Raw genomic sequence first — 12,339 nt, 5'->3', positions numbered from 1 at the left:
AAATAAGTATGAAAAGAAACTCGCAGGGATATCAAAATTAACACAATTAGGAAAAAAAGGTGGCCAGGAACAATGTAGCCCCCCTTGAAAACTATTAATGGTGATATTGTAAATGAAAATAAGGAAATGGTGACATGTTGAATAATTACTTACAGTAGAGGAAAAGGATGGCATCCCAAGGAATCTAATATTGAATCAGGGACTTGCCAAACTTAATGAAACAAAGTAATTAAAGAAATAATGGCACAAAAGAGTAATAAGTCCTTTGGACAAGATGATTTCCATCCAGACTTTTAAACCAAGTAAGTGAGAACATTGTAGATACCCTAACTATAAACCTCCAAGGTTCTCTTGATTCAGGAACCATTCCTTTAGATTGAAAAATTGCACATGCCACTCTGCTATTTAAGTATGGTGAGAGAGAGACACCAGGGAATTGTAGACCAGTTAGCCCACATCTGTTGTTGGGAAATTAGTAGAGCTTATAATTAAGGATAGAGTGACTGAACACCTTGAAAACTTTTCCACTGAGCAGAGAGCCATCATGGATTTGTAAAAGGTAGGTCATGTCTAAAGAACCTGATTTGAGTTTTTTAAAAAGGTGATTTAAAGTAGTGGACAGAGGAATGGCTATGGATGTTATTTATATGGACTTTCAGAAGGCATTTGATTTAAATCCTTCATAAGCTAAAGGTGGAAGCAAATTATTGTCCGGATGAGGAAATTAACTGAGTGGCCGGAGATGTGTAGGGATAATGGGCAAGTACTCTAATTGGCAGTGATGTGACTAATTGTGTCCCACAGGGATCTGAGGGGCCTCAATTATTTACCATAATGGCTCATGATGAGATAGAGATCCACATATCCAAGCTTGCCCATGATGCAGAGATTGGTGACATTGTAAGCAGTGTAGACACAAGCATAAAATCAGAGATATTAAGAGATTAACATGAATATCCTGATGGTTACCATTGACCAGAAACTTAACTGGATCAGCCACATAAATATTGTGGCTACATGAGCAGGTCAGAGGCTGGGAATTCTGCAGTGAGTAACTTACCTCCTGACTTCCCAAAGCCTGTCCGCCATCTACAAGGCACAAGTCAGGAGTGTGATGGAGTACTCTCCATTTGCCCGGATGAGTGCAGCTCCAACAACAGTCTAAGCTCGACACTGTTGAGGACAAAGCAGCCTGCTTGATTGGCACCCCATTTACCACCTTAAACGTTCACTCACTCCACTATTGGTGCACAGTAGCAGCAGTATCTACCATCTACAAGATGCACTGCAGCAACTCACCAAGGATCCTTTGACAGCACCTTCCAAACCCGTGACCACCTGGAAGAACAAAGGCAGCAGATGCATGGGGACACCACCACTTACAAGTTCCCTTTCAAGCCACACATCATCCTGACTTGGAAATATATTGCCGTTCCTTCACCGTCGCTGAGTCAAAATCCTAGAACTCGCTCCCTAACAGCATTATGTGTGTACCTACACCACAAGGACTGTAGCAGTTCATGAAGGTGGCTCACCACAGCCTTCTCGGGGCAATTATGGATGGGTAATACATTTTTTTTATTCTTTCATGGGATGTGGGAGTCGCTGGCAAAGCCAGCATTTGTTGCCCATCCCAAATTGCCCTCGACAACTGAGTGGCTTGCTAGGCTGTGTCAGAGGCCAGTTAAGAGTCAACCACATTGCTGTGGATCTGGAGTCACATGTAGACGAGACCAGGTAAGGATGGCAGACTTCCTTCCCTAAAGAACATTAGTGAACCAGATGGGGGTTTTTTTACAACAATCGATGGCACCATTACTGAAACTAGCTTTCAATTCCAGATTTTTTTATAAATTAAATGAATTTTAATTCCACCAGCTGCCATGGTGAGATTCGAACCTGTGTCCCCAAGGCATTTGCCGGGGCCTCTGGATTACTAGTTCAGTGCATTACCACTACAGCACCTTCTCCCCTAATGCTGGCCTTGCCTGCAATGCACGCATGCATGAACAAATCTTTTTAAACAGTGAATGGGCAAATGGATTTCAGTGTAGGCAAGTGTGAGGTCATCTACTTTGGACCCAAAAAGATAGATCAGAATACTTTCTTAATGGTGAAAAAATGGAGGTCCAAAGTGACTTTTGCGGGTGGGAGGAGGGGAGTCCAAGTACATAAATCATTAAAATGTCATGAATAGGAAAATAATTAAAAAGGCTAATGGAATGATGGGGCCTACATCTATAGGACTAGAATACAAGAAGTTATGCTGCAGCTGTACAAAACCCTGGTTAGACCACACCTGAAATACAAGTATTCAGTTCTGGGAACCACGCCTTAGAAAGGATATATTGGCCTTGGAGGCAGTGTAGTGTAGGTTTACCAGAGTGATACCTGGACTCCAAGGATTAAATTATGAGAAGAGATTAGACAAACTAGTGTTGTATTCCCTGGAAGGTTAAAGGGTGACTTAATCAAAGTTTTCAAGACATTAAAGGGAAACTGACAGGCTAGATAGAGAGAAACTATTTATGCTGGTTGTGGACTAGGAGAAATAGCCTAAAAATTAGAGCCAGGCCTTTCAGGTGTGAAATTAGACAACATTTCTACATGTAAAGGGTGGTAGAAGTTTGAAACTCTCTTCTGTAAATGGCAATTGATTCCAGATTAATGGTTAATTTTAAATCTGAAGTTGATAGATTTTTGTAAGGGATCGGGGGCAAAGGTAGCTTTGAGTTAGGTCACAGATCAGCCATGATTTTGTTAAATAGCAGAACAGGCTCGAGGGGCTAAATCACCGACTTCTGTTCCTCTGTTTAACTTTGCGCATTTTATTGTGAACTACTTTCTGTCTTAGGTTTGCGACTCTGAAATAGTAATAATTGTTGCAGGATAAAATGGCAAGCAGAGCTTTTAAATTTCTAATAACTGTTTAGATCAGCTACCAAAAGCAAGGTTTTGAACATGACAATTGAAATGTGACTATTTGTCCAATCTTTTCAATCAAATCCTAACTATGTGTTTAACCACAAGTTGAATTCTGGACATTTGTCTTACTAGGTTTTGATACTGAAGGTCTGCATTCAGCTGTGTGGCCAGGTGGAGAAACGGAGGCTTTAACTCGACTCGAGAGGCACTTGGAAAGAAAGGTAAGTGAAAAAACCTCTAGATGTTTACACTCAATTTTCCAACCTCAGGAAAATTACCTGTATTAGATCAGTAGTTTAGAACTGTTCCAGCCAAAAATGCAGAAAACTCTTAAGGGAAAATAGGACAAGTATAAATAGTTAACATCTAAGTGCCCAGTGGTGACTGGTGGGGAGATTGAGGCTCAATAAAATAAACATTTCATCTGTAACATGGGACAGTTTATCACTTTTGTTTCTCTTGCAGGCATGGGTAGCAAACTTTGAAAGGCCCAGAATGAATGCCTTCTCACTGCTGGCAAGTCCCACAGGACTCAGTCCCTACCTTCGATTTGGCTGTCTGTCCTGTCGGCTCTTCTACTTCAAGCTAACTGATTTATATAAAAAAGTGAGTTAAGTTGGTGTCTTGAGAATTGAAATTATTTGCTTTTCGGAGCTGTCTAGTGCTTATCAATCAATCTACAGTCCGATCAATTTGAGATTGATTCTAAAGTGGTGGTCTTCACTAAGAAGTATAATCCTTTTATGAGCTCTTAAAGAACCACACCATAAGCTTGTTTGGGGAAGAGATGAGAAATGCTGCAGTGAGGGCGCTTGTATTTTGCTGCTCGTAGCACATAGTGGGCTAGATTTTGTAGTCCCACCGCCAAGAGCGGCAGTGGGCATGGAACATGGTGGCAATCCCCCATGGGACCCACGCCGCTGTGACTACATGGTAGATGGCCACTTTACATATTGACAGCGGCCGCCACCCAAATCACATGGCAGAGGCGGCCTTGGCGATGCCATTCACAGCATCACCTGTTGAAGGAGCAGGTGCTGGTGCCATTTGTAAAGGGGGCCAGCCCTGCAAACAGCACACCACAACACAGAATTCACCCCCTCCACCCCCCCATACCCAACACAGTGCAGAGTTCACCCTGTTCCCCCCACCCCCATACTCAACAGAGTGCAGAGTTCACCCCTTCCCTACCTTGATGGCGCCAGCTTTCCCTGGAACGTGTAAGTGAGGATGTGTGAGTGCCGCATGTCACACTGGAGATCGGGAACTGAAGGTAAGATTGCTGCGGTTTACATTTTAATTCATGCAAAGATGTAATTTACATATGCTAACTCAGGTCCCGTCGCAGAGCGGCGGAGGGGCCATCATGGATCTACCCCCACCCCGGGAAGATTGGGCCCGGCAATCCTGTCATTGGGTTCCGTGGCGGCTGCTGCTGCTCCGATTTTTCCGCCCCCCGCCAAGGAACCCGCGTCGGGCTGGGAACAAAGTCTAGCCCAGTGAGACTCCTATTAGGAAGCACATTGCTAAAAATAGAAACTGGTATAAAAATGACTATTTTAATGCTTTATATGTGGAAGTACACTTCCATCCAATCCAAGTACTATTTGTGATTAAATTTTATTGCCAGTGTCATGCTAGGCCCCCACCTGCCAAGAATGAGGCACATTAATTTTGTCATGAACATTGATTTTTAAACTGTTGCTGGAGCGAGGAAATGACTTGTTAAACAGATCAGCTGTGTCTGGAAAAGACATTTGCATATTAACAGACAGTGCTTGAAAGGACACAGGACCATTCCCTGACACATTCAACCGACAATGGGGACCTTGATCACCAGGTATTGTGTGTAAGAGGAGCATTCCAGAGACTGCTAAGGTGATACAATCCAGGACTAGTTAGAACATTACTAACTGGTTGTTCCAGGGTTGTTTGAACTTGCCAGAGAGTTTGAACTCAGAGTGTCTGTTTGCTCCTGGACTGAGAAGATCTCTCCTGTCTGCTCCCATTTCTTTCTCACAAGCCTCTGAACCCACTGAAGACACATGAACCCCAAGAGAGAAAAGTCTCCGACAGCGAACAAGGTTTGAGAAGAATACTGGGCCCTAATGAAAAGCAAAATCTACCTGCAATCAAAGACTCTACAGTGAGCTCGAAGGACCGTGACAAGAACTCTTCAGACATTGCCTCAAACTTTTATACTTTATTTTTCTTGCTCTTTTCTGTCTCTGTTTGCAGATGTGTATCGTTTATGCATGCTAGCGTGGGCATGTCTTGTATCCGTAGGTGCCAACCAAATTATTTTAAGTTCAAGTTTAATAAATATTTGCTTTTCTTCTTTAAACCTAAGAAAACCTGTTTGTGCTGGTTTCTTTGCCTTATAATTGGAAAGCAGTGAACAAGGATTCACCAAGGGGGAGCTAAAAACACGGTGTGTTTAAAATTAAACCCTGTTACGGTAAGACCAGGTGATGGCTGAGAGGGACCCCGAGACACCTTTCTCACCTCATCGTAACACCAGTTACAAGTTAAGTGTATTGGGTATGAGTAATACAAACAGGAAGAAGTTTTTAAGGATTTGATTTTTATGCTTGCAACAAAAATACCTGGGTAAAGTGCAAAAAGGTCAAACCATCCTTTTTTGTGTTTGATATAAGTGTTTGAATGTGAGACTTCTTAACTAACGATATTTGTTTTTGATCCCATTATCCCCTCCTGCATGACATGCACACCAGAGAGGGTAGAGGTGTGACCCACCTCAAAACATTTACCAGTGATGCTTTCACTCTGAAACTAATAGGTACACAAGAATGGCCAGAGAGTCAACTTTTTTTTGTCTCGACATGGCTCAGTGCATCATAGCTGAGTTAATCAAATTTTCTTTTTAAGGAATATTGCAGTTTCAAGTTCATGGTCTAGGATTCCAGTGTAACTTCCTACCATCAATTTTTTTTAAAATTCATTTATGTGGGTGTCGCTGGCAAGGCGAGCATCAATTGTCCATCCCTAATTTCCCTTGAGAAGGTAAACCGCTGCCTTGAACCGTTGCAGCCCATGTGGTGTAGGTATGCCCACAGTGCTGTTCGGGAGGGAGTTCCAGGATTTTGATCCAGTGACAGAATGCTGATGTAATTCCGAGTCAGGATAGTGTGTGGCTTGGAAGGAAACTTTCACGTGGTGGTGTTTCCATGTGTCTGCTGCCCTTGTCCTTCTAGCTGGTAGAGGTCACAAGTTTGGAAGGTGCTATTGAAAGGAGCCTAGGCAAGTTGCAGCAGTGCATCTTGTAAATGGTAGCACTGCTGCTACTTTGCTCAGGTGGTGGAGTGAGTTAAAGTTTGTGAATGTGGATGGGGGTGCCGATCAAGTAGCTGCTTTGTCCTGAATGTTGATGAGCTTCTTGAATGTTGTTGGAGCTGCGATCATCCAGGCATGTGGAGAGTATTCCATCATGCTCCTGACGTGTGCCTTGTAAATGGTGGACATGCTTTGAGGAGTCTGGAAATGAGCTAGTCGCTGCAGAATTCCCAGCCTCAAAGCTGCTTTTGTGGCCACAGTATTTATATGGCTGGTCCAGTTAAGTTTCTAGTCAATGGTGACCCCAAGGATGTTGATGGTGGGGGATTCAGTGATGGTAATGCCATTGAATGTCAAAGGGAGATGGTTAGATTCTCTCTTGTTGGAGATGGTAATTGTCCACCAGTTGTGTGGTGCTATCATTATTTGCCACTCATCAGCCCAAGCCTGAATATTGTCCAGGTCTTGCTGCATGTGGATAGAGACAGCTTTAGTATCTGAGGAGTCATGAATGGTACTGAACACTGTGCGATCAGCTGAGAACATCCCCACTTCTGATCTTATGATGGAGGGAAGGTCATTGATGAAGCAGCCGAAGATTGTTGGGCTCAGGACACTACCCTGTGGAACTTGTGCAGCAATGTAGTTTTGATGTTTCCTCACCACAGATGTTAGGTTGACTGGCCTGTATTTGCTAGCTTTATCCCCATCCTGTAACATTTGCAATCCTCCAATCCTCTCACACTACTCCCACATCTATGGAGGATTGGAAGATTGTGGTCAAAGGCTTCACAATTTCTACTCTGCATTCCCTCAGCAACGTAGAATGCATCTCATCCAGACTGGGTGACGTTTCTACTTTGCATGCTGCCAACCTGTTAAAGTACCTCCTCTTTATTTTTGTCATATCCAATTTCTCTACTACCTCCTCCTTTACTGTGACATTGACATAATCCTTTTTAGTGGAGACAGATGCAAAGTATTCATTTTGTACCTTAGTTATGCTCTCTGCCTCTACAAGAAGATATCCTTGTTGGTCCCCAATGGTTTCAGCCATCTTTTGACTACCCATTTACTATTTATTACTATTTATATGTTTTATGTTCCCTTTTTATGTTGGTCACTAATCATAACGTAAAAAATAGGAGCAGGCCATACATCCCATCAAACCTACTCTGCACTCAATAAGATCATGGCTGAAGTTCTGCATCAATTCTGCTTTCCCACCAAATCGCCATGTCCTTTGATTACCCTTATGCCCAAAAATCTATCGAGTTCAGTCTTGAACATATTCATAGACTTAACTTTCACAGCCCTCTGAGGTAGAAAATTCCAAAGATTCACAACCTTCTGGGTGAACAAACTTCTCTTTGTCTAGGTCCTAAATGGCTGACCCCCTTATCTTGACCCTTAGTTCTAGACTTTCCAACAAGGGAAAACAGCCTCTCAGCATCTACCCTGTCAAACTCTCTCGGAATCTTAAATGTTTCAATGAGATCACCTCTCATTCTTCTAAACTCCAGAGAATATAGGCCCTTTCTATTCAATCTCTCCTCAGAAGACAGTCCTCTCATCCCAGAAATAAATCTAGTGAACCTTAGTTGCATCCTCTTGAAGGCAAGCATATGCTTCCTTGGGTAAGGAGAGCAAAACTGTACACAGTACTCCAGGTATGGTCTCACCAAAGCCCTATATAATTGCAGCAGGACTTCCTGATACTCCAGCCCCATTGCAGTGAAGATTAACATACCATTTGCCTTCCTAATTGCTTTCTGTACCTGCATGTTAACTTTGTGTTTCATGTACAAGGAACCCCCAAAATCCCTTCTGATTACTAACATTTACTAGTTTCTCACAATTTAAAAAATATTCTGCTCTTCTATTTCTGCCAAAGTGGATAATTTCACACTTCTCCACTTTATATTTCATATGCCACTTTGCCCGATCACTTAACCGGTCTTTATCCCTTTGCTGCCTCGGTGTGCTCCTCACATCTTACTAGCTAGCCTAACTATGTATCATCAGCTAACTTGGATATATCACACTCAGTCCCTTTATCTAACTCATTGATATAGGTTATAAGTAACGGAGGCCCAAGTACAGATCCTTGCGGCAATCCGCTAGTTACGCCCCGCCATCCTGAAAATGAGCTGTTTATTCCTACATTCTAAAGATTGGTTAACAGACAGAAAACAGTCCATGCTAATATTACCCCCAATTCCATGAACCCTAATCATGTGTGGCACTTTACTGAATGCCTTCTGAAAATCCAAATATACTATATCCACTAGTTCCCTCTTATCTACCCTGCTAGTTACACGCTCAACAAACTAATAGATTTGTCAGACATCATCTCTCTTTCATAAAAGTGTTGAGTATGCCTAATCATATTGTGATTTTCTAAGTGACCTGTTACCATGTCATCATGGATAGATACTAGATTCTAGCATGTTCCCTGTTGTTGAAGTCAGGCCAACTGGTCCTTAGTTTTTCAGTTTCGCTCCCTCCTTTCTTGAACAGTGGATTACATTTGTGACTTCATTGGGACTGTTCTAGAATCTAGGGATTTCTGGAAGATCAAAATCAAGAACTCCACTATCTCTTCCACCACTTTTTAAAAGCTTTTCTTTTTAAAAGAAGGGCTGTTTTATCTTCTTGTTGAGGCAGAGGGCATGGCTGAGTTACTAAATGAGTACTTTGGCAGAATGTTCTTTATTGAAGAGAGATACAATGTCCCAGTAAAGGAGGAGTTAGCAAAATTGGATAGGGTAAAAATAAGAAGGTACTTTAAAAGGTTGGCAGTGCTCAAAGTAGAGAAGTCCCCCAGTCCGGTTGAGAAGTATTTGAGGTTGGTGAGGGAATCTATTCCTACACTCTTTGTCCCTCTTATTTCCTTTTAAAGCTCTCCTTTTGTACTTTTTTGTATTCAGCTTCGTTCTGTACATTCACCATAAGCCTCCTTTTTCTGTTTCATTTTAATCTCTCTATCTTTAGTCATCCAGGGAGCTGTGGCTTTGGATGTTTCCCCCTCTTGCGAATGTGTCCATCTTTATCTGAACTATCTCTCCTTTGAAGGCCTCGCATTGCTCATTTATTGTTTTACCTGCCAGTATTTCATTCAAACCACCTGGGCCAGATCCATATTCAGGTTGCTGGAATTAACTCTCCTCCAGTTGAGTATTTTTGCATTTGATTTTTCTTCATCCTTTTTCATAACTACTCTAAACCTAATGATATTTTGATCACTATTGCCCATATGCACCCCACTTCATTCCCCAGAAGTATATCCCCCAATCCCCCACTACCTTCCTTCCTTGTTGGGCTAGAAACAGACAGATTAAGAAAGTCACTCTCTTTGCCTTTTACACTTTTATTTTCCCAGTTTATATTAGGATAATTGAACTCTCTACTACTATGTAATTCTAGCATCTTTGTGCAATTTTCCTTCAAATTTGCTCCTCTATCTCCTTCCTACTATTTGGCCTATGACATACACCCAATAGCATAACAGCTGCTGTATTGAATACCTTGTAGCCAGGAATATTAAGTGCCAATTCCTGATCTTGTCTGAGCCAGATATCAATTATTGCCACAACATCATAATAACATGTGACTACTTCCACCTGCAGCTCACCAATTTTATTTACCATGCTGTGTGTATTTATGCACATACACTCCAAATCTTAGTTTGCCTCACATTTCCAACCTTCTATTTCTGAACTACCTTTATTCTTATAACGCTCTTTGTCACTTGTAGTCCACTGCACACCTTGCAGTTCCTCCCGAATGCTTCATTGTGTTGCCCCTCCCCCTCCCCAATTAGTTTAAACCTTCCCCATGCAGTGCCGCTCCTACTTTTGTCAATTTGGTTGTTAACTGAAACCGTTGCCAGATAAATAAAATGCTTTGTTTTGGGTTTTTCTCTTTTTAGATAAAGAAGACTGGTTCACCACCACTTTCTCTCTACGGCCAGCTTCTGTGGCGTGAGTTTTTCTACACAGCAGCAACGAATAACCCATGCTTTGACAAGATGGAAGGCAATCCAATCTGTGTGCGCATACCTTGGGACAAGAATCCTGTCTCACTTGCTAAGTGGGCAGAGGGGAAAACCGGATATCCATGGATTGATGCTATTATGACCCAGCTGCGACAGGAAGGTTGGATCCATCACCTAGCCCGACATGCTGTGGCATGCTTCCTAACGCGAGGAGATCTCTGGATCAGTTGGGAGGAGGGAATGAAGGTATCAAAGGCAGACAGTAGTGATGAATGGATGTTTTCTGACAGGAAGGAAGTATACAATGGGGTTCTCCCAGGGTTTGGTATTAGGATAATTGTTTTTCCCGTTTCATTAGATAAATGGATTAAACTTCGGGTGTAGGGAGTACAATTTTGAAATTTGCAGATGTTGCACTTAGCAATGTAGTGAGTATGAGGACATAGACTGGTGAAATGGGCAGCCACGTGGCAATCACAATTCAGTGTGGATAAGTGTGAAGTGGGAGAAAGAACATTGGAGAGACAGTATAAGCTAATTCCCACTATTTTAGATGGTGTGGGGGGTGGGAGGGGTGGGGTGGGGGGTGGGGTGATTGGTGGTAAAGGCCTGCTCAAGTCACAAAAAAAAACCGACCTGAACCCAACAGAACCACATCGGACCCGAGCCCGACCCGGCCAGAGTCCCTCCATTTTCCCCCCGAGCCCGACCCGACTACCACAATATTCCGTTTACTTAACTTCCAATTCCCAATCATCAGGAAGCTGCAACATGGGCGTGGTTACGTCATAGAGACGTTCACATGCTCACTGCGCAGACTCAGAGTTTCCCTGCTTGACGTCCCGGACTCACAGCTCAGGTAAGCTTTTAACATTTAACACTTACTTGCAATTCTTGCAGTTTGTGTCCAGCCCGACCCAGACCTGGTCTGACTCGGATCCGGCCCAATCCGACCCGAGACCGAAGGCCGGACCTGGAAGAGCGGCCCGACCCGACTCAACCCGAATCCGACACATGTCGTCGACTCCTGTCTGGTTCCCGTCGGGTAGCAGGCTTTTAATTGGCGGTGTAAGAGCAGAAGGATCTGAGGATGCATATTCACAAATCCTTGAAGATGGCAGGCCAAGTTGATGATGTGGTTAAGAAATTGTGTGGGATACTTGGTTTTGTAAACAGGGGAATTGGAAACAAAAACAAGGAAGTCATGCTAAACCTTTACAGATCACTGTTTAGGCCTCAGCTGGGGCAGTGAGGATAATTCTGGTCACCACCCTTTAGGAAGGATGTCAAGGCCTTGGAGAGGGTTTCTTCTGCCAAGTGGGTCAATAACCAGAGACTATTGATTTTAAAATGGTTGGTAAAAGAAATAGAGGGGAAATGGGAAATTATTTCACAGAGGGTTGTTGTGGTCTGGAACACACTACCTGAAAAGGTGGTGGAATTAGATTCCATAGAAACTTTCAAAGACGATTGGACATGTACTTGAATAGAAATAACTTTCAGGGTTATGAGGAGAATACTGGGATGTGGAAATAAATTGGACAGCTCTTTCAAAGAGTCACCACAGGCATGGTGGATCAATTGGCCACCTTCTGATTCTGCTTTGCGGAGGCTTGTTAACAAAGGACTATCTTTATTACGTATTAAAATGTTACATTTACATGCATATCCTGTCAGCTTTCATATTAGAGAAACTGTCTACATAAGCTTCGTACTGTAATTAGTTAGTGGTTTGTGGTACTTCAGCTTTATGTCTCCCAGCTCCTCCTCCTATACTGTAGAGAAACTCCTGTTCACTAGCAAACTCTACTTCTCTTGCTTCCCAAACTACTGTAAGTCTTGCTGTCTAACTATAATATGAAATTAAGGGATTAGATGAAAATAAAGACAGAATGAATGGCTTTAAAATGGAGACTGAATTGTAGCTGTCAATCCTGGTACAATTGTTCTCCACCCTCTTTTCCCACTTCATCCCAAAGATTACAATTGTTTGGTTCTCTGTCGACATTATGTTGGTTTATATAAATGTAAAAGATGACTCACAGGGTGGGACTGCATAAGTATCCTGCTAAATCAAAATCTTTTAATCAAATACCCTTAATTCAGTATCGACATACAAATAG

The 12,339-nt window shown here is 42.5% G+C and overlaps 1 protein-coding gene across 3 annotated transcripts in view; it reads left to right on the top strand.

Moving 5' to 3' along the window:
• The window catches only part of LOC137383776 (cryptochrome-1-like), a 70,466-nt gene that overhangs the window by 23,406 nt on the left and 34,721 nt on the right, over positions 1 to 12,339 (top strand). For all 3 annotated transcript variants that reach the window (XM_068056958.1, XM_068056957.1, XM_068056959.1), the window contains 3 exons: positions 3,058 to 3,146; positions 3,391 to 3,531; positions 10,151 to 10,462. In XM_068056958.1, coding sequence (XP_067913059.1) covers positions 3,058 to 3,146; positions 3,391 to 3,531; positions 10,151 to 10,462 — 542 coding nt within the window. The remainder of the gene's footprint in view (positions 1 to 3,057; positions 3,147 to 3,390; positions 3,532 to 10,150; positions 10,463 to 12,339) is intronic.

This window comes from Heterodontus francisci, chromosome 25 (assembly GCF_036365525.1).
Source record: "Heterodontus francisci isolate sHetFra1 chromosome 25, sHetFra1.hap1, whole genome shotgun sequence".
Lineage (NCBI taxonomy): Eukaryota > Metazoa > Chordata > Chondrichthyes > Heterodontiformes > Heterodontidae > Heterodontus > Heterodontus francisci.
This window is presented reverse-complemented; position numbering and strand designations above follow the sequence as displayed.